We start from the raw sequence: 25,381 nt of genomic DNA, 5'->3' as shown, positions 1-25,381 counted from the left end.
GACTTGAAGGGTGTCAGATGTTTGATAACTTCTGATTAAACTTTACAGATGTTAGAATTTTTTATTTTTTTTTAATTTTTTTTTTTTAAGGCATAAAACCTCTAAGGGTCATAGCTGCCATAAAACATCCACTAATGCAGCCTCCCCACCGCACGAACCGGTGCGGCCGCGGCCCCAGAGAAGCAGCCACATTGCAGAGGGACAAGCACTATAAACAGCGTGATGTTATCGCTGAACTTATGTTGTTCCGGCTCTCCTGAAAAGATGTGCATGGGCTGTGAACATCCACATCCCTCAAGAGCCGGGGTATTCTTTTCCACCCATATGCAAAGCGCTCGATCCTCCGCTGCGCCCAACCCCCGGCCCCCACCCTCAGGGAACAAGGCTCCCCCTGCCCACACAAACGGCAAAGGCCACACTAATTTATATCCTGTTCATTAAATCAACAGTCTGAAGATATTGGAAAAGTTGATATATGTTGTCTGGATCATCTTTTAGTATGTTATAGAGGGTTTGCGGATAAGAGATGTGGTGTCTGTAGGCTGAGTACATTGGACAGTGCAGAAGAATGTGTTTTGTCGTAATAATTTAAGGCATAAAACCTCTAAGGGTCATAGCTGCCTTAAAACATCCACTAATGCAGCCTCTTCTTAGAGAACTACAGGGGGTGGTTCTCTAGCCATTAGATAGCTGCCTGTCTGACTGCCCTATCTGCAATCTCATTCCCAGCAATGCTGCTGTGACCAGGAACCCACAAGAAAACAACCCCAATACCTCTCTCAGAAACACCTTTTAATGCCATAAATATTTCCTGGTTGAGATGGTTATGTGTGAAGGGATCATTCTGTGCTGACAAGGCAGGGAGCGAGTCAGAACATATTAATAATATTTTACTTCTTGGGCAGATTATATTTATACATTTATGTCCACTAGCCACTAGCTCAGCACTAAAATTGCTGCACATTGGAGAAAGAGAGAAAAGATATTTCCTATTATTGGACATAAAAGCAGCTCCTACTCCATTTGAGCTTTTCGACTCATCAGTAAATGCTAAGGTAGCATGCGGAAAGTTCTCTAGGATTTCTAAAAATTTTTGTTTGTATACATATGGTGGGGTGTTTTCTTTTTTGAGTTTAGCGAGTTGTAGCTGACAATTAGCTTTTGGTGAGAGCCAGGGAGATGTAGAATATAATTTTTTTGATTGCCTTGAGGTTTTTTAGTCACATTACTTGCAAGTCTATATTTGACCCTAAGGTCTTTGTGGTTTATATGTGTCAAAATATGCTTGGTTACTTCAGTTGGAAGGCTAGTTTTTTAAGAAGAAAAACTTTTCAGTAAGAATAATTTGTTTTAAAAAATTTGTCAATCAGAAAAATGAGATTTATTTTACTGCTTTTTATTATAATTGAAACTGTTTTATATTCAGAATTTTCAGTATATCCACACAGGGTTCAATAATTGTTTGGTTATTTAAAACATGATGAGAAGACTTTTTGTAGCTGTGTTACTAATTAATAATTAATTTTATAAAGATTATTCTGTTAATTGTATTAAACGAGGTTAGAATGAGATTATGTTCAAGTTGAACAACACATTTCTTGTTTTCTTTAGAAGCTCAAGAAATGAAAAATGGTGAAGGCACCGGAAAGAAATCCCCACATAGAACCATCTGAGGATGTTTGGAAAATTCAGTGCTATCAAGGGTGGTCACTAATCACTGGTCAATGAGTAGGAGTAGAGTCAAGTGACATGGGTCAATTGGTCACAGGTCAATTAGAGTTTATAATTAGTAGTCAGTGCCCAATAATGAGAAGTTGGATTTTGAATACAACAGACCTCAGTTGTTGGTTGCAAAAATGGAGACAAGTGGGCTAGACCTTGTTATATTTTTATTGAATGAACGAGCTTTGGGTCGTAGTGTCTGGCTTTGGCTTAGATGCCTCTTTTATGGATTTTAAGCAGTTCACAAATGTTGTTTTGAAATGTGAAGACCTGGATTATTTTATCGCCACAATGATGGATTTGGGAAAAAGTCAATCTCTGAAATCTCAATCTAAACATGTATATGAGAGCCTCAGAATGACTCATAGGCTCATAAGCCATCTTGTGGCATAAACTATGGTCATATTAAAAAAGAACTGAAATCATGGGTAACTAAAGAACACAACAAATCCAATGGGAGATTAAATTCATTTGGTATGAAAACTTATGGTTTTAAAACTGTAAGCAGACGTGCAACTAAATCCATCTTGCTGTTGGTGAAGTAGATTTTTATATTTATTAATAAAGTTCATCAGTATCCATTTGACCATTAACATGCTTTGATGGCTATCATCCTCAAAATGGAAATATGACAAATTGAGTTTTTTTTAAGCAGAGGAAAATGTTTTATGTGGCCAAAATGTCATACAAAAACATAGTTCTGATTCAATTCAGTCCCATGAATTTATACTTTCCAGTCCATTCTGCGAGATAATGAATTTGCATGAAAATTTATTATAAAAAAAAAAAAAGATTTGTTAGCATTAATATTAGGGGTTTTAATTCTGATCATTTTATATATCTTGTTACTGATTATTAAATAAGCTCAAATCTGCATGTGTATGTCCATAAGTACAAACACACGTGTAGAGTTGAACTTATCACTTCTCACAATGCAGGCAATTCAGCCTTTGTATAATTTACAATAAATTGCCAGCAGGCCTCGAGAATCACCCACCTCGGCAGGAGTTAGCAGTCTGGGTCAGAGATCGGTTGATGTCTGTCACCATGTTTGCGCTCCAAGGTCAATCAGCAGCTAGGTCATTTCAGTTCTCAATGCAATCGGTCACCCATTCACACTCTGCTCACTCTTAAATACATTCTTTCCTATTTACATACCATTCACTCATTTAGGGTTGTTCAGTATGTGATACCTGATTACCCTCTAGTTACATGCTATAGACAAATCTAATTGAGGGTTGATAGGTAGTCCCCATACTAAATTCACACTAAACATTTGAACTAATATTTATTTAAAAATTTAAATTTATTCATCTCGTACACTAAGAAACACAAGACGATATATCTATAAAGTCTATATATAGTAAAACAGTCCTATTTCCTCTAAAACTGGGAACTTCCAAAATTCTCATATTGGGTGGCATTCCTACACACTCTATATGGAACCAAGCAGTGACAACCTTCAATTAAGTGACACATGGCATTTTCATATTTGTTAATCTTGTAAATTATTGGTTTCAAAGTTCTGACTAATGCAATATACTCCTTGAATGCTTGACAAAGGAGTCTCTTTCTTTCAAATTGACCTTCAAAAATAAAATTATGAATTTTAAATTTCATTCCATACTGAGATATTTTACATAGATTGTGGAGTGACATAACACATTATATCGTCATTTAATAAATTAATTAAACCAATTTTGTGTGAAGGGATTGTATGATGCATGCAGCTGCCGAGAGAGGTCGTTAGACTCAACTCTCAAATCTCAGTCACCTTCAATCTGGGCGATGATCGTACTCGACCCACCACTCGTTGACCGTCTCCTTCCACCATCACCTTTCCCCATGCTGGTGGGGGCCAATTGAGGTCAACCGACGAAAATGTCGGCGGTGGAATCAGTGGTCCGTTTTGGTCCGTACGTGTTGTTTGTCATCTACATTCGCTCTCACCGTCCCAGTCGTACGCGTAGTTAACAAACATGTGATCCGCCAAAAATGAGTTGTCACCCCCGCAGCCATAAGATGCTTCGCGTTAGGAGGTACCTTCAAATCTTCCTCATGACTTCTCTCTGTGTCTGCGCTACCCTGTTTCTATTCCACAGGAAAACCTTCGCGCTCAATGACCCAGCACGGGCTCAGGTAACAAACAATCCATCCTTTTAAAATGGTTTCAATTATACCTTAAAATATAACTAACATATTTTCCAGTTATAAATCCTAGAGAATTTAATCTCAGGGGGTATTGTCCTCTGTTTTAAGATATACAGTATTATGGATAATCTATTAATTTTTAGATTAAGGACGTACAGACAATAATAACTAGTGTAATAAAAGAAGAAGATAAAAGATATGACAAAAAGTTAATACTAAATCTACATTATTTTTAAGGCTATACAATTGTTTACAACTGCTATTTTTATTTGTTAATGTAAACACCAGATTATAATAAAATAAATAAATAGAAACATGTGTAGGAAATTTTCTCAGGGTTTCCTGGGAAAATCGTTTCGTTGTTGATTGAAATGAGTTAGTATGATGGTTTGGGTCATGCTAACAATTTTGACAGTTGACAGGTGTGTTCAAGTGACAGGGCAGTTACGCATTTTGTATTTATTATATGACTTTCCCTAATATATTTTTCAAAAAATTATTGATATTATAATATTGCAAATAAAATTGTGTTTGTAGTTTGGTCGTTTCAGGCCACTCTGGTCCGCCCAGTCTCGCTGTTTTGGCACTCGGTCTTAATTTGAGGTTCGTAACTCAGCATGGTGTAAATTTTAGACTGCTGGATCGTTTTTAATGGCATTACTGATGAATGGAGAATTTCCCTGTTTACATGCTTTAACTTACTTTTCCATATTTTTCATGGATAACTGAGGCTTACCTTTACTAGATTATTTAAACAAATTATCTACACACATGATTATTCGGAAATCGTGAGATGCGGTCTGGTCCGATGTAGGTTTAAGAAAAACATTTTCTGTATCGTGCCAACGTTTCGATCTTTATTGAGATCATCTTCAGGGCCTGGATTTACAAACATTGTTTAAATTTAACAAATCCATGTCGGATGTGGAAAAAAGTGAATTTATACAAGCAAAAAAATATTTTTTATAATCAAAGTATTTCTACTCATTCAGGGTTAGTTTTCTGCGTAATTGTGCCATTCTTGCGTGTCGCGTTGAGAGTGCCAGTGAGATATTGCTGTTTTATGTTTATATACGTTGGATTTTGAAGGGGTACACAATTTCCGAATAATCATCGACTAACGGTCACTAATCACCACACATATTTACACACAATTCATCAACACTATCTCTTCGGTTCCAACAAGATATATCTTCTCACGTATCAAGAGCTTTGTCGATAGGTGGCCCGCCGAGAATTTGACTCGTAGCAGAAGGGTCATTGTCACTCGATTAAGGATAGGCCATACCAGGTTGACACGACCAAAGCCCACTTGTGTGCACGGCATGTAGAGAAAGGTTGCTCCACTTTTCCCACTTAACTGAAGTGACCTCATACTCACATGCTCACTCCACCTTTACTATTTATATTAAGATGCAATCTGTCCCCAGACTGCCAATTCCCGAGGTGGGTGATTCTCGAGGCATACAGGCAATTTATTGTAAATGATACAAAAGCTGGAATTGCCGGCGAATTGTGAGAAGTGATAGGTTCAACTCTACACGTGTTTGTACATGTGGACATTCATGTGCAGATTTTAGCTTATATAAATCAGTAATCAGTAACAAGATATATGGAATGATCGGAATTAAAAATCCAAATATTAATTCTAACAAATCTTTTTTTTTTATAATATATTTTCACGCGAATTCATTTACTCGCAGAATTTGACTGGACAGCATAAGTTCACGGGACTGAATTGAATCAGAAATTTGTTTTAGTATGAAATTTTTGCCCCACAAAACATTTTCCCCTGTTTAAAAAAACTTAATTTATTGTATTTTCCATTTTAAGGAGGATAACAATCGTCAAATCATTTCAATAGTCAGATGCGTATTGTTCAACATCTACCTCCGTAATATTTACTTTTAAGTCGAAATATAAACACGTACAAAAACTTTATGAAAACGAACGAACTCCATAACGCGAAGTGCCTTAATCAGTCAACTGCTGTTGACAAGTTTTACCTACATTTCAGTCCCTGCGATTATGCCATTTATCTCTAGTAAAGAAAAAAAAGAAGTTTATCATGATACGGACATCTTTACGATGCATATTTTCCTTATCGATTGAAAATCAAGCAGTCATTTTCCTGAACAGAAACGGTGTAACCGTGCAAAACGCACCATTGTATTCTTTTAATTTCCACCTTCTTAGATAGGTAGAATCGTCACAGTCGATCAGTTGTATAATCTTCGTTTCGCTCTATCAACCGTTCAAAGGCTTCTGATAAATCGGAAAAAATGTTACACATCTTATTTTGTGGGGTCAACGGGGGTGATGAACCTGTGGCTTGGCCGTTTCCGATCATCGTCAGTGAAGCCTGAACGTTTGGCTCGTGGGTCGATAAAAGGACACAACTGACAGAACAACATACAGAACGAACCACTGAAGTTGTTGAAATGTCGGAAAGCGAATAATGGAAGGAACAAACTACTCTTGAATAAGGAAGTAACAGGAACTACATATATACAAAATATCACTCAAACAAACTACTGAAGCTGTAAAATGCCGAAACTTGTGTGACAGGCCAAAATACCGAGCTTAGGCGGACGAAAATGATCGGCAATGACCAAGAAGCACCTCAATCTTTCTTTAACCATCCCGTTCAAGCATCAATGACAAACTACCACCTCTTAAATATGTTGGATTTTGGATTTATACAAGCTCAAATCTGAACGTGTGTGTACATTGTTTCGGGTACTGTCTACAGCTAAGTCGATTCAACACCCAACGCATGCTGTTCCTAGATCCAAACCAGTTCACACTCTCATACATTCTTAAAGTGAAGTACTCGATATTCTCCCATCACTCTCTACATATATTACATTACTCAATATTCAGCATCGACTCTCACACTACACATTCACGTTAATAAATATATTCACTCACAACATATGCTATTTAACAATATGCTATTGTTAGAACGTAGGAGTGGTCACACAGTTAGTTTTAATTTCGGTGAAATACACCAACAAATGTGGTCGAGAGATCCATTTTATTATTCTGAAAGGGTGGCTGAGGAGAAATGTCCTTTTGTCAGATCTTTTTTATCTGAAAGCAGTGTTGATTATTACAAGATTATAACAGCGTGTGGCAAAAGCTCATCCTTGTAAAAACAAAGACCTGCCGTAGACAAAAATTAATCACTGATGACGATACAGCAGGATTTTCTAATAGTTTATTTCCATGTGTGTTCAATACGAATGTAACTATTAATATTAGAATTAATCAACAGTTTATAAGCCTAGACTGCGCAATTAGGATGTAAACCAGTTTGTTATTACACAAGATCTCTAATGGAATAAAAAATAAATAATTGATACGTGGGAAAGAACTGTTGCTTAGAAATAGAAAAATATTTAACTTTCAAATTATAGCTTGTGCGTTTCTGACTAGTTTCGGTGTTTTTCCTCTGCATGATGCATTTCGGCCATCGTCAGTCGTGGGTTTGTCTGAGAATCTGGAATGCCGACGGACAAATATATTGCCTTTAATCAATTAGCTCCTGCTGATAGGGATTAAAATTTTCGGAGATCGTGAGATGCGGTCTGGTGTGACGTAGGTTTTAGAAAAACGTTTTCTTTATCGTTCCATCGTTTCGATCTTTATTGGGATCATCTTCAGAGCTCAAAGTGTTTGTTTTCAGTGTAGATGTGTCATTCTTGTGTGTCGTGTTGAGAGTGAAGAACACACAAGAATGACACAACTACGCAGTAAACAAACACTTTGAGCCCTGAAGATGATCTCAATAAAGATCGAAACGTTGGCACGATACAATGATGTTTTTCTAAAACCTACATCACACCAGACCGCATCTCACGATATCCGAATAATCATTGACTAACAGTCACTAAACACCACACACTTGGAATAGTCATATTTTTTAAAGTAGCAATTAGAAACCAAAGAAACCTAAAACTTCAAATTATGAAAGAAAGTTCCGAGTTGGGAATCGCCCTGGCTAGTAAATTTTTGGTTTGCTTGTTGATTAAGACTAATGATCCTGTGCTAACCGTTGTGAATAGTAAATTTTCTACTGTTTTACAATTTTAAAATTGTTATTTTGATTTAGACGTCCGTTCAAAACTGCATAAATAAGGCTTTTAGTTATAGATGGCGATGCATTTCCCCTCGTAAATTGCCTTTGTTTTAATTGGAATGTAAAGTTGACGTCTGCAAAAATGCTGGCCCAGCTCTTCTACGAGGGAGCGCATTCCCGGAGCAATACATACCACTATTAATTTCTTTCTTTTCTTCCAAACGAAAGTTATCTGCTAATTGGCAACTAATCGACAAGTCTGCACAGACCGACCTGTACAGTATCTTGGGCAACGGGCTTTCAAAGACAATAGGAGAACTTAAGCCGAAGTTATGCGCTAACGAAGATCTTTCCGAGAGTCGGATCGTTAATAACACTTTCTTTGTTTTACTCAGAACATAACACGAGAAGTTTTTAAAACGTAAATAATGTAATACAAAAGAAAAAAGTAAGGAAAGATTCGTGGACATTCAAACTTACGAACCCTACTGCGGGTTTGTGTACTACATATTTTGATCAACGGTTGACCAAAACAGTGAGGATAGGCAGTCCAAAATGATTAGAAACGACATAGGACTCGTAAAGTCGTCTGATCCGGCTTTATTCAATATGCTGAATATAACGAAACATTTTACTCAAATTTTAGTTCATTTCGTTGTAATTATCTGAATTTTTACTACTACGAGTTTTTTAAGGAAGTCTGTGTTCGCAAATGATGATGATGATAAAATAAAAAATAATGATTGTCCATGATAGACTTCAAATGTTCCTGGGATCAGTACCTTCTAATTTCCGTAAAATATGTCCTTTTTTTCAATTAAATTAAATTTCCTCTGGATTTCGTTATCTTATCTTTTACCAGACAGGGTTGATTTTTCTTTTTAATCGTATTTATTTTTATTTTTTGAACTACATATATTCATTCTGCGTTTTTCAGGGCTTTTCTTAATATTCTTATTAGTTGCGAAAAATTTTAAATTTAAGAACAAAGGTAAATTGCTCGTGGGTGTTCTCGTCGGAGAAAAGGGTACTTTGCATATTCAAAATCGATCCGGATCCAAGAGCGATACGAATCGTTGAAACGAAGAAAACAGTGGTTTTAAGCCGGAAAATCGAACTCACGACAATTAGGAAATGTTATCATTCCATTTGCGATATTTTCCTTAGGCATTTAAATTTTGTCAAATTTTATCGTCTTTTACGCTTATTATGTGCTGCAATCCGACCATTTCCTTGTGCCAGTTTTCTGTAATTTGGACACAAGAAAATAGTTGATTAAAATGTATAGTTACAGGAGGTTATACGTAGTATCAAGCAACTCAGATTTTTTTTTTTTTGCTGTTATATTAAAGTCCTAAATCCTTATTTATAGCTCCCATCACCTTAAGCACATTACTCCTTGCAGACTTGCTAGCTGCAATTCAGGACTTCAATTCAGACTAGTAACAGAATAACAGTTCAACTGAGGGTTTGTATGCTACTTTGACTAATGGCTGACAAAATGATATACAAGCCAGTCTCAGAAAATGGCTAAATGCCTGAACTGCTACTACTGAGACTACGCAGATCAAGAACGGAAACCACTAAAACTACAAATTACTCCCTGCAGACCTTAAAAGGAAATCTCACAAATACAAATATCCTGGTCGTTTCCGATGTTTTTGCTCTGCCCGTCATGTTTTGATCAGTCACCATTCGTAAAATTTGTACCTACAGAAGCAAGGACATAGAAAATGTTTTGTACAGATTTTTTCTTGGTTGTGAAAAATATTTCAATTACAGAAGAAAATATGATCACATTTACGTTTTAATATTGGGTTGTCCGGAAAATAATGCAGGATTTTAAGTTTTCATTAAAAAAAATCTATATAAAATATTCTGTTTACGTTTACAGGATTAATTAATCCTCTTCCAAATGATATTGTTTGTTTACCTCTGTAGCATTCCGCTACTTGGAAATAATTCAGTCATCCTTATAATGTCAAAGCGAGAATTTCGTACGATTTTCTTTTACGAGTTTAAACTCGGCCGAAGCGGAGCCCAAACGGCTAGAAACATTAACCAAGTCTGGGGCGAGGGTTGTGTTAATGAGTGCACTGTGCAAAGGTGGTTTAAAAAATTTCGGGAGGGAGATTTCAGCCTTGAAGATGAAGAAGGTCGTGGAAGGCCTTCCTCTCTTAATGATGATGTTCTGCGATCAGTGGTGGAAGAAAACCCCAAAACAACTGTTCGAGAACTTGCAGAGCAACTCAAAGTCAGTAAAACGACCGTCGCTGACCACCTCAAGGCGATTGGAAAAGTGAAAAAACTCGAAAATTGGGTTCCACACTCATTGAACGATCGCCAAAAAAATCAGCGCTTTGATGTTTGTGCATCACTTCTTTGTCGAAACAAAAATGACCCATTTCTGGCCAGAATTGTTACATGTGACGAAAAGTGGATTCTGGACAGTGGCTCGACAAAGGAGAAGCTCCAATACATTTTCCAAAGCCCCCAACTCATCAAAAAAAGGTAATGGTTACGGTATGGTGGGCTTCATTTGGTTTAATACACTACAGCTTCTTAAATCCTGGCGAAACCATCAATGCTGAATCATACTGTAACCAAATTAATACCATGCATCAGAAATTGGCAGTAATGAAGCCCTCTTTGGTCAATCGGAAAGGGCCCATTTTGTTGCATGACAACGCTCGACCACATGTGTCACGTGTAACGTCACAAAAATTATTGGAGCTTGGCTATGAAACTTTGCCTCACCCACCCTACTCTCCGGACCTCTCGCCTACTGACTACCATTTTTTTAGACACCTGGACCACTACTTACAACACATAATATTCAAAAATCAAACGGAACTGGAAAATGCATTTATTGACTTTATCAATTCTAAAAATTCTGAATTCTACTCAGACGGAATTAATAAGTTACCAACACGTTGGGAGAAATGTATTGAGAGTATGGGAAATTATTTTGATTAAAGAACATTGCTTTAAAGTAACTAGTTTCTTTTTTTTTGTTTAATACCAAAATCCTGCATTATTTTCCGGACAACCCAATAATATGTATTATCAACATAAGTGAGATTATTGTTCTGTTACATGATAAAACTAAAAATTGAACTATTAATTAATTAATTTTTTATTAATGTAATTGAATGTTGATTTTTTTTTTTTTCAGGAAGTGGGCTGGCAGGAAAGGGCGCCTAGGTCTTTGTCTGGCGATTACGACAACAATCTTGTTGAAGTACTTAGGTCGACAGCTACTCCAGTACCTAGTACTCTAAGCGTCAGGGATTTGTTTATTAGCGTGAAGACGACTGTACACTATCACCAAGCTCGTCTGCCGGTCATTCTGAAGACATGGTTCCAACTGGCCAAACAACAGGTATGCCTATAAATATGGTTAGATCATAATCAGTTACAAGTACTTTATTGGGTTCCGGGAGGTTAAGATGGGATAGAATAGGTATTAATGGATTGGTGTGAGATTTTGTATAGTCTGGGGCATGTGAGATGTTTAGTTCGATGTGAATGGTGTGATTCCTTACTAAGTCACATTGGGGAAATTTCCTATTGTGCGGGTGGGGCTGGATTGGAATTCTGGATATGATAGAGGTTGGAGTTATTTGCTGCCCCGTAATGTATTAGTTCATAAGGAATGGTTTTACATCAACGACCCCATAGTCCATATGGTCCGTTTAGGTGCAAGTAGTGTTGGGGAGACTGGAAAAAAGGTTTTTCTGTTTAACACTATATGATGGGATTTGTTTTCATACGTTGAATATCCAAGCGCGTGGTACCAGGCTGTATAAGTGTTTGAGTGAGTAGTGGTTATGGCAGATATTAGTGTTAGTTACTGTTGCCCTTTCATAGAATAATACATTACGATATCGGAGAAAAAAGAAAATCAACAGTGTTGAGGGAGGATAGGAGTTATTCCAGGATGCTACTTTCAGGCCACCATGGATAGGCTAAAGAAGATAGGAGGATGTATTCCATAAAGATTCCAAGACACAAAAAAATCGAAAATCTTAGGTTTCCATTGTTAGTTTAAAATGAAACAAAAATGTGGATGTGTAGTTGGAAAGATAACAAACAACAGTCATTTCATGAGGGATCCCCCCCAACAATAGACGGATATTTGATGTTTTGACGTAATTTTATTTATTTTATTATTATTATTATTATTATTAAACAATGCATACTTGAAAGTGAAGCATGTCCAGCCAAATTTAACTGTCTATCAGCTGGTTACTTTACATTTTTAATTTTAGCAGTAGTTTTGTCTATAAGCTATGCAGAATATAAATATACCTTATTAAATATACAATATTAATTGGAAAAAATCTTTGTACGTCCCAGGTTCTTTTTTGATGCAGAGCTTGTATAATGGTTATAATTAAGGTAATAATCTCCCTAGTGATGAGGTTGTTAATCATAATAGAAAGTGAGTTTTTTTATTTTCTTTATTTTTTAAAATTTAATTTAATTTTTTTAAACAAAGTTAATTATGTTTAAAAATTATTAATGTTCTCAATTAGCCAGCATTTTGGGTTAGATTTAATTGTTTTTTTATTCGGCATTCTTTCATCCATACAGAATGAGGGATTTTGTTAAATAAATATGGTATGCTATAATTTAAGCATCTCTCATCATTGTTGGAGTGTATAAGTCAAATAATTCTGTATTTCTCGTTAATTTAATTTTTTCCCTACATTTCCTATAATAGTTCCCCTTGAACATTAAAATAATTGTGAAGACATGACAAGTTTGGGAGTAAGAGTTTGACCTATTTTGAGGTTATATATATACTGCATAACAATGCACCTTATAATTCCTAAGTGTACCTTTCTGTAAAGAATTTATTTTGTTTAATTGACAACTGGCCGCTACACCATAGCTTTCTGCTCCGTATCGAATTAACGATTCAAAAATGGCTTCATATACCATACTAATGGTATCTTGGTTAAGGAAGTAACGCAAATGATTAATAATACAATAATACAGCTGCGTAATCTTCGATAATAAAAGATATTTTGCCGTTTGCACACTTGTCTATCGTCATCAATCACCTTGAAACTTCTACGTTCTTGCTGTAAGCTAAGGATGTACATGGTGTTTAATAATGTGTAATAGAAAAACATTCAGCTTGTTGATTCCTGGTTATTCTCGATAGTAGTCCTTTCGATTCTATCCAAAAATTATTAAACAACAAACCGTAGCACAATTAAATAAACAGCCATACATGGAAAGGGAATGGGGGAGAATGAACGGCTCTACAAAAAGACATCAATGGTTGACCATATTCTGATGAAAATGTCCAGATAATAATTTAGTTGCAACAATTAGATGTTTTTCCTTGTTGGTTTGGTACAATTGATCGGGCTTCGATAGCGGCTCAGCCTGGGGAAAATCTTTTGATCATTTTCTCGAAGGGTGGCTGTTTCGACACACGTGTTTGGTACACGCGTCGTACGCGTCACTTTCCCACGGTCTCTTGGCCAAACCAGATCGAAAGAAACACATGGCGATAATTAACGGCTCCTGTTTCCGTTCCTCCCTTTTCCCCTTTTCCAAAGCAATGTCTATCCCAAAATCCCCAGAGGACAACCAGTTATAATGACAGCTATGCCCTCTCTATCCAAACTGTTTTTAAACTGTTATTTACAGTTAATTTCAAAATAAAGGTATGGATTTTTGAACTTGGAATTTATTTAATAGATAATTTTACATACATTTTGTAAAAAAGTGAATAAAAGCGGAATGTTTAGGACATTATACATCCTTGTGGCAGAGGACTTAAATATATTTACAATTTTTGCTAATTTGGCCTAAAGAAATGAAGAACAGTGGTTAAAAATTATTGCAAAAACCATTTGCAGTAGGATTAAATAAATTATAAGTACAATAAACTTAGGACACAGCGCCATTGTTTTACTAGAATTATCTAAGTTAAATAATTACACATTTACTTCAAGAGATAACCATTTACATCAATAGATTAATAAATAAGCAATTTACTAATAATTACATATATTATAAATTATAAATCATTGACTAGACATGTACAATAGATAAGTTTAATACAACACATTTACTTTAACAATAACTAATATCATAAATAAATTAATAAATAAGCAAGTTAATAAATAATTACTAATTATTATAAATCAAAATCATTGACTAGATTTGTACAATATCTAATCAAATAATTCCTCATTTCTTTGGTAAATAAATTAAATAATTTAATTAATAAATAATTTAGTAAATAATAACACAGTGAATAAATATATAAAGCAGTCATATTAAAATGTGTTTGATCCTTCTGTGTTTCCAATTTTTGTTGAGGTTGTAGTTTCCTACATTCTTTACTGCCGTATTTGTACTCTCAGCTCTGCGTTTAAAAAAGGAGCTAGTTAATCTTTTGATATTATCCTTAATGTATGAGATGTTTAAAATTTCATGCATATGGCTTACAAGAGCACTTCTTTTAGAGGATGTTATTAACCTTAGAAAGTTATTAAATTCTCTAGTTTTCGTGGTCCGATTGACCAATTAATATCTTTCAATTAATTAAGGTTTTTAGTTGAGATAAAAAAGTCAGTGTCACGAGCGGGATTCGAGCCCTCGACTTCAGCCACGATAGCTCAAGTGGTAGAGTAGCGGCGTATCTAGCCGAAGGTCGTGGGTTCGAATCCCGCTCGTGACACTGACTTTTTTTATTTCAACTAAAAACCTTAATTACTTAAAAATTTATTTTGAATTGTTTGTAAGCACTTTATATTGGTGTTATTTGTGTAGCTCCATATCTGACAGGTGTATAACAGCATGGGTCTAACTATGGTGTTATATATAATTAGTTCATTTTGGAGGCTCATCCCTGATTCTCTACACATTAATGGGAACAGGGTCTTGATAGCACACTTCCCTTTATCAACCTTTTTAAGAACCAAGGTATTGAACACTATAGCGCCAAGGAACATTTGAATCACCGATTTATAAATTCCCTATGCATAGGATGTCGTTTTGTGAATAGAATTGCTTCATTTTTTGTTGTGTTTAACCTAAGTTTCCATCTGTGGCAGAACCTAACGATCCTATGTAGGTTTCGGTTCAATTAGTACGTAAAATAGCACTTACTCTCCACGATGAACAGTATATTGCTATGTCATCAGCATACATAGCTATTTCACAGTCTCGCCTAGGGAGTGCATTCATAGATAAAAATAAACGTATAAATTGTGGAGAAATGTCGCTTAATAGGGTTATCCTTTCGGTGCTATTATCTTCAAAATCTCTAGTTAGTTAGTTCTATTATCTCAAATTCGACGAAATTTTGTGTTCTAGTTGCCGGAGGTTTTTCCAATAGTCCAACAATTTTTGAATATTTGAATTTTATTGCATATAATTTTTGATTTACAATATTTGTTCACATGGTTGTATTCAGTTGGCTCCAGAGCATTATTGCCATTTTTTCATTTAGGCTGCGATATAAAAACCATTTTATCTTCAAATATGGGATACAATAGCTCTTAAAAGGCGCTGTATATTACACCCCGACCAATACATTTTCATCTTAAAATATACATTAATCGTAAAATAGTTGAAGGGCAAATATATATAAAAAAACAGGCATTTCCCAACACAATAAAGATATTAAACGCAACATTAGGTGAAGATACATGAGTTCAATAAATAAATAAGACAATTAGAATATTCAAGTACATGATATACATAGCAAATCAATTAACATACAAAGACTTAACATCTATTTACATATTATTTACCTCAGCAATTGGTTGAACCAAGTACATTGGATATATTTACTTTTAACATATTTTCATTATTTTTCAAACATGTGCTTAAATCTTCCATGCTTGTACTTACGGTAATTCAAGTCTTCCCTATTATAGTACACAATAAAATGATTTTTGGCTTTTATGCAAAAATTATAAAATTTTACAATTGCTGTAGATGTTAAGCTAGGTACGTTTATATTTACATGCATATAGTCCATCGGAGTCCTGGAAATCCTTCACTAATTATTTGTGCAGCATTTTGTACTACCAGCTTAGCAACATTGAGTTTAGACATATTTCTCCAAATGGGAGCACCGTCCAACGTAAGAATTTACAAAAAATAGATAAGATTGTTCAAATTTTTATTGTTTCAATTGGATATTGAGAAAAGTGGACCTTTCTTGAAGAAATTTTAACAAGTTACTTGAGGGATCGGGAAAACGGAAAAATCCCTCTTTTTCGCCTATAGTCGACATCTAGCAGGCCTAGATAGCCATGATGACTTTTTTGTGTACAAACTGATATATACGTAATAAATGTTACATTTTGTTCAAAGTTTGTCACATTTGTGATTTCTGAAGGCTTGGGAAGTTAAAACACCTTGTTTTACCCTAATTTCGTTTTTATTATTGAGCGAACGTTTTGTTTTTAATTATTATGAATTCAAAAAATGTTTTTTGAAAAAATCATGGCAAAAGGTTCGAAGAAATTGGACGTGTGAAGACTGACGTAGAAAATACAATTATTTATTTAATATTTTTAAAATTTGTTAGTTATATAATTACTTATTATTAAATTTTACGAATAAAAACTTATAAATATTGGTAATATGATGTCTGTGTCTCCTTCAAATCCCATGGTTGCACTTTTCCAAAAATTGTTTAAGAAGATGTACGTTTTGATTACATCACAATATTCGAAAAGAATTGAAATTTGATTTTAAAAATTTCTCACAGACCCCACTTTCAGAAACACTACATTAGACAATAACTGAATTATTATTAAAACTTTATAAGGTACATTATTAAGTTAGGATAACAAAAAATGTACAAAGAAAATGGAATATGATTTCACGTAGTGCCTGCTTAAAGTATTGTGACATAGCGTTTAATTAATAATTTTAAACTGGTTTTGAAATAAACGAACTTTTTGTGTTCCCCAGTGTGGTATTTTAATTGTATCTGAGTCCTCGAACTTAAGACGAATCAATAAAATTCAAGGCGATTTCCGATTAAAGAGAAATCTCCGCCGGAGCGGTTTTTCAGCATGTCAACCTAAGCATGAAATAAAAAAACCGGGTTTGGAATTATCCGCCCGCATCTCGACATTTTCATGTGGGTCCGACCAATGTATCTTGTAGGTCTAATAATTATTTTAAGCACAAATGTATCAATTATCAGTATTGTTTATAATCCCGACGAATTAAATTTCGAGAAACGGATGATGACAACCCGGTGCGAGCACACTACGTGTCGTCGATCGTCACCGGACCATCATTCTCAATCAAACGAGTCCCCTAACCCAATTAACACCAACTGGCACCGATCTCGGTTCGAACAAATAAATTTCTGATCGGACGATCGGAATTCCAATGGAATCCAGACCAGGACGATAGTTATCTCAAACCCTTTTGTCAACCTCTAATTGGACTTATCTTCTGTTTCAGACTTGGTTTTTTACCGACGCAGATGACGAGGAGTTCCAAAAGAAAACAAGTGAGTAATCAAATATGCAATTTATTATCATTTTGGTTTTGCAACAAACAATGTAACTTATTTGATTTTAAAAAAACCGTGCTCGTTTATGCTCCAAGGACGGTGTTAAACTGTTGCATATGTCAATTGGGGGTGTGCTTAATAAAGGTTTCTTAAATTTTATTGTAATTCTTAATTACACAACACTTTAACAATAACGGTAGTGGAGAGAGGTGTTATTTGAAACATTTGGTGAGTAGTAAGCCTAGCAGCAGTCCTCACATGGTTATTTGATATTGTATGGCTTATGATCTGCTCAGTGTAATAGAGAATAATAAAACAGAAATAAGTATAACAGAAATGGAAACAAATAGACAAATATGGGATGACGTTTATGAAAGTGGTACCACGGAAGAATGCAGCACAGCCTTGTTAGCGTCATCAATCATTTGGTGAGGAGTAAGCCTAGCAGCAGTCCTCACATGGTTATTTGATATTGTATGGATTATGATCTGCACAGTATGATAGAGAATAATAAAACGGGAATAAGTATAACAGAAATGGAAGCAAATAGACAACTAAGGGATGACGTATATGAAAGTTGTACTACGGAAGAACATAGCGTTGTTAGCGACCTCCAGGCATTCAAGTGGTATGGTTGCCTCGCGTTAATTTTGAAGTAGTTGATTTACATGAGTTGTCATGGACGAGTTGGACTAAGACAATTTTGCGAATTTGGTTATATGGAGATCATATTGCAAAGTGGTGTTTCACACGCCCTGTAGCTCCTGTGATCATTACTTTTGCCACAGTAACTATAATGCATGTTACTTGTCAAAACGTACCTGTTCAGCTAGACTTTCAGAATTTGATACTAAATACAGTTGTTCATTGCTCTTTGTAATGTTTTATCATGATACATATATGAGTTGGTATATCAAAGTTTAAAGGTAGAACTGATAATTCCGTTTTAACCTAAAAGTGATACTTACAAATAAACTTGAAGTCGTTCTCATTAAAAACCTTTCTTGTTCCAGTCCTCGATGTTTCTAACTTGCGCTAGGAGATTTTAAGTTGTGGAGTTTTAAAGTGTTTGTTACTTTTATGAGCCTGGTCGTCGTTATGGACAGGAAATTAAATGGTTTGTTCTTTTCTGATTTTGGTGTTAATGACAGTGGCCCTTATTGTGCAACCATGACAGACAGGTAAATGCTTCTTTGGAGTTCTAAGGACTCCTTACTGGTTAGAAGAAATTGAAGTTGTCTGATCGTATTGTTCATTTTTTAATAAGTTAACCAAAGTGTCTGTTCCTACAAGCTTTTGAACAATTAGGTGCAATCAAAGGTATTTGACGGGAAAGTTTCGCCAATACTATTTGAGCATGTGTGTTCATCTTTCAATCTGACTTATGGGGATTGACAAAGACCCTCCATTTCTTCCACAGTAGCTTACTTCATCAATGGTCATCCCTCGTTTTTCAGTGTTGTCGTTCCTTTGGATTAGCCGGCAACTTAATGGGCGAATTTGGGCTAGACAGATCACAATCGTCAATGATTAAGGTGAACAGAATTTTTCCGTTTGAAAGGAGTCTGCAGTATTTTCTTAATTTTCGCCAGCAGAATGTTTAGTTTTTAATATGTCAAATAAAACGAATTAAACGATAATAAGAGGAAATAGATATTTAAGAGATGTAATTTTTATAAATATGTATCTCAATTTTTGGTTAAATTTTCTTTTTGAAGTACTGCTTATCAAAAATTGTTTCAACGTTATTTTACCTTACATTCGGCATAGATAAAAACAAAATTCACTCGAGACTACTTGAAGTTTAAAGTTAAGAAAGGTTTAAATGTATTTCCTCCGTGGCTTTTTAATGCAAAGTTTTTTAAAAATAAAACACGTTTCACGCTCTGCTGCTTCCACCTGTAGATGCCAATCAAGTCCTGTTGCTTCTCAGCGGAAGCGTCGGAAGACAGTGGAAGTTCCCACGAATTGAACTTCTCCTCATTAGCGAGACCACACTACTTACATTAGTCTGACCGTCGGCGGGCCACCTGCCTTTTTCGACCCAAGGACCCCAACACGCCACATCACCTGTACCCTCCGTGGTACCTATCAGTGCAAAAGGGCCCCGATTCAATCTTGCCCACCTGCCTCTACAAACTGTTGTCCACGTGATTAAGCCATCTGGCAACGTTCACAATTCTAATGTTCCGTTTATTTCGAAAAATCTTAAGCGTAAAGGGGCATGGACCTGCCGACTAAACAACTCGTTTCTCGAATGGGACATCACGTAACGACTGTTTCCGACTCATCAGAAACAGATTAACACTCTGTTTTTATATAATATGTCGTCGAATCAGCGTTCTTTAATTATATAATATTTTTTATTATCAAAAAGAAAGGAATATAACGACGTAATTTGTATAAAGATATAAGATGGTCACCACATCATGGGCCTATTTCATAATGCAGCTAATAGAGTTAGTTAAAACATTAACAACAAACCCAAGTACACGAAGTACAAGCATTAATACTTACTGTTTCATAATGGAGAGGACCTCATTAATATTACAAATAATTCCCTAATTTCGTGGTCCGCTTGGTCAATTAATATATTATAATTAATTAAGGTTTTTAGTTGAGATAAAAAAGTCAATGGTACGAGCGGGATTCGAACCCACGATCTTCGGCTTGATACGCCGCTGCTCTACCNGTCACGATAGCTCAAGTGGTAGAGCAGCGGCGTATCAAGCCGAAGATCGTGGGTTCGAATCCCGCTCGTACCATTGACTTTTTTATCTCAACTAAAAACCTAATTAATTATAATTACAAATAATATTGTACAAGCAAAAATCTACAAAGGTACAATTCAGCTGTACAGTTAGAGAGAGAAACCGAGAATCAAACACATTTGTTGTTTCAAGCAATACAGATTGTTATTGTTTATTGCTGTCATAATACTTAATATATTAGTTTTCATTATCTTGATTATATACGAGACGCTTTGTATACCAGTGATTTATCCATTACGATGATACACAAGAAAGCTTCGGACCTTCCTTATTATTGATATTAAATTACCTATTAATAAGCAAAAGGGGTCATATTTAAGGAGGAATCAGCAATCCATCCATTCAAAAAACGTGAGGAAAATGGGCTATATTGAAAAACGAATTTTCTAATTGTGGTGACGCTTTCTGGCATGCAAAAATAGTGGGAAATAAATGAATATCGAATATACCATACATGTCAACAACTTTGTGGAAATTTGTACCACCTCCATCCAGTGCAATGTAATGCAATATTTCTTTTGGCGAAAGTGCGCCCCTTTTCGCGTAGGGTTTTCTTTTAGTGATACATCGGTGGCGACTCGAGTCGGTAGGATGACCATTCTTTAAATTCAGGGGGACCGCGGTAGCCGAGTGGTTAGCATGAGAGACTCTCACGCCGCGGTCGTGGGTTCGATTCCCACACAAAGAATTCGTACCATGGCTAATATGCAAGATCATAAGGCCAATAAAAAAAAAATTCTTTAAATTCAAAAACAACTTGTTCAGACAGAATTGATCCATGTTCTGCATGTCTGGTAATATTTTTCGAGCCAGCGTCAGCAATTTGTTCGTCCTCACTACTGAAAAATAATCCTCTAGCATCGTAAAAAGTGCAGGAGCAAAAGTAAACCTAACCTTTGGAAGTTACACTAAATTTTATATACAGGCGGTCTGAGACTTGTATTAATAGTACAAATAAAGAACTTTTTTTACAAATTTGGATTATTAGTGACTGTGTATGTAACGGAATTCCTTGTATTTTGAACAATTTTTGTTGAAATTTCGACTTTAAAATTTGTACGTCGTATTGTTGTATTTTTTATGATGAAACAAAAGTTTACAAATTACAAGCTACTACACCAATGTATTTCATTATGAAAATGGCTTAGTTGTTCGCACTGAGAATTTGTTGAATAGTGATCAAATTGAACATAAACATTAGTTAAAACAATGTTTCCAACAAAACCTAAAATATAAAACACAAAATTTTAAAACAAATCTGTTAGTAGGTGTTTATACATTTAAAACTTTCATAAAAAAGAACATAAAATGATCAAAGATGTGATGTACATATTGGTTTTAAATGTTGCTATTTCTTGCAGTTTTCACGAGATCTTTTTCACAATACTTGATTGATTTTTGTTTACATTTTACATTTTACAAATACAGTTATAAATTTCAACTAAAAACAATAAAAAACAGACATATTTTTTACATTAGAAAAATATTCATAAAACGATTGGACACCAGTAGTTAGTTGGTGTAGTCTGTATAAGGACCACAAATCGGTGTGAGGTCAAAAATAATTTTATCGTTTTGTCGATGCTTTCCGAAAACGTCAGACATAGCAAACTCGTCCTATAAGTTATAAATCGATTTGCTTTTTCTATACTGTTATTTCTTCCCATTTGACTTGTGTACAGGAAAAAAATAACCGTCCTCTAGAACCATTTTGCAATGTGTATTCACTAGTCAAATATCTATTTGTTTCCTTAATCTTTTTTAGAATATTAGTACCAAATTAAAACGAAAAAGTAGAATTATTCTTCTAATTGTCAACCGCATGGTAAAGACGGTTTCTAAATCACAGCCGAGGCTATAACTAATGCTCCATGGGGGTTCCACGAGGCCGATCGGCGAGATCAAAATATTAACGCATACACCCCGGAGCGGGCATTAATTAGAAAAATGTTGTAGAAGAGTCCCTGCAGAGGACGGAGTCAAAACATAACGCACATAATTAAGACGACCCCAGTATATCACCTCCCGGGCGCGACGTTTCCATTATCCACGGGGGAAAAAACCAAGCTTGCGAAGGGATAAATAACAAAAGCAATTACCAAAATGGCTTTTATCATAAATATGTAAATAAACCTCTTCAATTGTATCTTGCAAACAACTTATCCCGTGTTGACGGTGGAAGTCTTTCTAGTTGAGTAACTTTATAATAACAGGAAAGAAGCGGTATTGCCATTTGTCACGAATCGCAAGTCAGAAGCAAGTCAATACAGGCTCTGTGATTGTTTATTACTATTCTTCTTGGCTTCAAATATTCGTCTTATAAGCGTAATGTATGTAAAATATACAGCAAAGAAATTAATGTCATAGCTGTGAGATTTCTTCTTGACCCTGCGGGTACTGCACATGTAATTTGGTCATTAAATAGTATTTTAACCCGCGTGTCCTCATTGTTGATCTCTTTAGTGGTGGAATTGCTGGGCCAACACAAACCAAAGTTATACATGTCACTTTTATTGTATACTGATGTACAATTACAAAGTAATCCCATGTTCATTAGACATACAAACTTTCCTTGTTTTTCCTATTGCTAACATTTATTATTTTCTGCATGATCATGGCAATGTATTGCATTGTTTAGATTTTCACCTCGAAGGGTTGTTTCTCACCGCTGTGCTGACCCTAGGGTCAATACCTCAAGGGAGTTCACCTAACCGCTAGTATCTCCTCTCAAATGCTCAGGAGATAGTTGCTTTCCAACCAACGGTGGCTTTCGTCAGCTAGGACATTTCAGCCTCCACACATGTAAACTATATCTAGCCTAAAACTAACTTCTATAGTCAGTCGCCCAAATAAATACATTAACAGCTATGTGCATACTCATTCTGATTAGTGGAGTAATCCATATTCCTCCATCCACCTACACACATTACTAATAATCTAATCTAAATTAAGGTCGTTGGAGTAATTTTATAAATATTCCGCCATCGTACGTAAACATACACACTATTGGAAGGACGATGGTGACGCTGTATTTCACCTTCATCCTCACCACTCACACACATAAAACATACGGTCATACAAAACTCATAACAGTAACATATAAAACAGATCATATCCGATTTAAAAAAAAAAACACGTCGTCCAAAAATTAGAACAGAGGACCTAGAAACTCGCTACCGTGTCCGAGAACGATTCTTAAATTCGGCGACATGCCTACACGCTCAATGTAAGGTCACGACCTTTCTCTGCATACGAGGCACCTGTATTGCATTGTTGAAATTAGAACGTTAGAAAACACAAATTATTCTGAAAATGCGCAAAATCTTACGAAAATGCAATATTTGATTTTTTAAATTTAAATATAATTGAAGCTTTAACATTATCCACTTAAAAGAACAATAACCAATAATTTTTTTCTTATCAACATAGAATATTTTAAAACACTTTTTGGTCTGTTATTCACAGTTAAAGGTCTAATTAAATCTGAACTGTAATTAATCGAACATGAAAGTTTATTAGTTGAAGCAACGCGTAGTAAATGCCAAGAGTTGGTTATATTTGGGGTCAAATGCGGTCAGGCAATTTCAAAAAGGTTAACTGCCCTTCCATAATTTACAAGTAAATTGGCATTCAATCTGCCCGAATGAGCCGTACGCTAATAAAAATGTAGAAAATTGTTTCTAACGGTCGAACATATTCCAGATTTTCTAATAACGCTAGTACTGGAATTATAGAGCTGAATATACAAGCTGGTATTACTGTAAATCCTTTACCAAAGAATGAGATCCGTGTTTTTAACTATGGTAATGATCAAAATAACAGTTGGGGTTTTTTTTAAGCAAAAATAAAAGATCATAAACGTACGATCAAATTTGGATAGGGTTAGTTGGAAAATATCAATGTAAACTTTTTTATAGTCAAAATTGTGACCATTTTGTACAGTAACAAAAATAAATCAACAGTTAATTGTTTTTGTGTTTTCAGATGGACATATGGTTAACACAAACTGTTCATCGTCTCACAACAGGAAGGCGCTGTGCTGCAAAATGTCGGTTGAGCTTGACTCCTTCTTGGAGAGTAATAAAAAGTAAGTGGTGCATCCTGTTTAAAGTGTTAACATTGTATTGTCCAAGGAAGAAGGGTTTTGGGACTTGCAGAATTTTAATATTTGAATTGTTTTTCTTAATTGCTATCCAAGATCTTTAGGCATATTTAATGAAACGTTGAAATGTCCATGCCATATCGTAATTGGACCGACTATAACGGTATCCTTCATTCAATTCGGAACATTTCTCATAGCACTCCAAACCAATTTAAAAATTTTCCTAGTAAGAAAATTTGGACTTTTTAATATTATGAAGTAGTCATTTTTGATTTTAGGCCTGTGTTAGTTGTGCCTTTTGGGTTGATTTAAGTCGAAGTCGTAAATGAAATTAGGTACTGATGATGTATTGGATCTTCTTGAGGTCATTACAGGTGAATAAAGAACATCACTATTGGGTTTCACCAAGCTTTCAGCGAATGTTCCGCCAACATCAGGGCATGTAAATTGAAATTCGACGAAGAATTCTAGTTGACGTTGATCGACCTACGTAGTTTAAAATGATGTATTGGATCTTCTTGAGGTCATTACAGGTGAATAAAGAACATCACTATTGGGTTTCACCAAGCTCTCGGCGAATGTTCCGCCATCATCAGGTGAATAAAAAACATCACTATTGGGTTTCTAATAAAGAACATCACTATTGGGTTTCTAATAAAGAACATCACTATTGGGTTTCACTATTGGGTTAGTGTTAGAGGCTTCTCCCTCTTCAGAAACAACGTACACGCGCCGAAGAATCTTCTTTTCAAAAATTATCAACAGTTTAACGTCGAATCTCGTCATGACACGAGCTTTTGAACCATACATGAGGTCGTCTTACACAAATTGCTTTCTTATTCCATGATACAAATTTTTACAAAATTGCAATAATTACAAATTACAAAACTCTTTGTGTGCCAGGTTATTTCGAAAAAGCATTTATCTTACCCACTTTCTTCTTGACCTCTAAGAAGATATCGTTATGTGTGACGACTTTGCACATTCTAGGGCTTTTCACCTGTCTTCCTGTGTGTATTTGGTTTTAATGATATAAATTC

At 35.2% G+C, this 25,381-nt stretch overlaps 1 protein-coding gene across 1 annotated transcript in view; it reads left to right on the top strand.

Annotated features, from left to right (window-relative positions):
- Positions 1-3,521: 3,521 nt before the first annotated feature.
- Positions 3,522-25,381, top strand: part of LOC106661495 (fringe glycosyltransferase) — a 56,380-nt gene continuing 34,520 nt past the window's right edge. Inside the window, exons 1-4 of the mRNA XM_014384940.2 lie at positions 3,522-3,861; positions 11,130-11,336; positions 17,417-17,465; positions 24,224-24,326. Coding sequence (XP_014240426.1) covers positions 3,718-3,861; positions 11,130-11,336; positions 17,417-17,465; positions 24,224-24,326 — 503 coding nt within the window. The 5' untranslated portion in view covers positions 3,522-3,717. The remainder of the gene's footprint in view (positions 3,862-11,129; positions 11,337-17,416; positions 17,466-24,223; positions 24,327-25,381) is intronic.

This window comes from Cimex lectularius, unplaced genomic scaffold (assembly GCF_000648675.2).
Source record: "Cimex lectularius strain Harlan isolate CLEC.00 unplaced genomic scaffold, Clec_2.1 scaffold16, whole genome shotgun sequence".
NCBI lineage: Eukaryota > Metazoa > Arthropoda > Insecta > Hemiptera > Cimicidae > Cimex > Cimex lectularius.
Note: the sequence above shows the minus strand (reverse complement) of the source record. Positions and strands in the feature narration are given on the sequence as shown.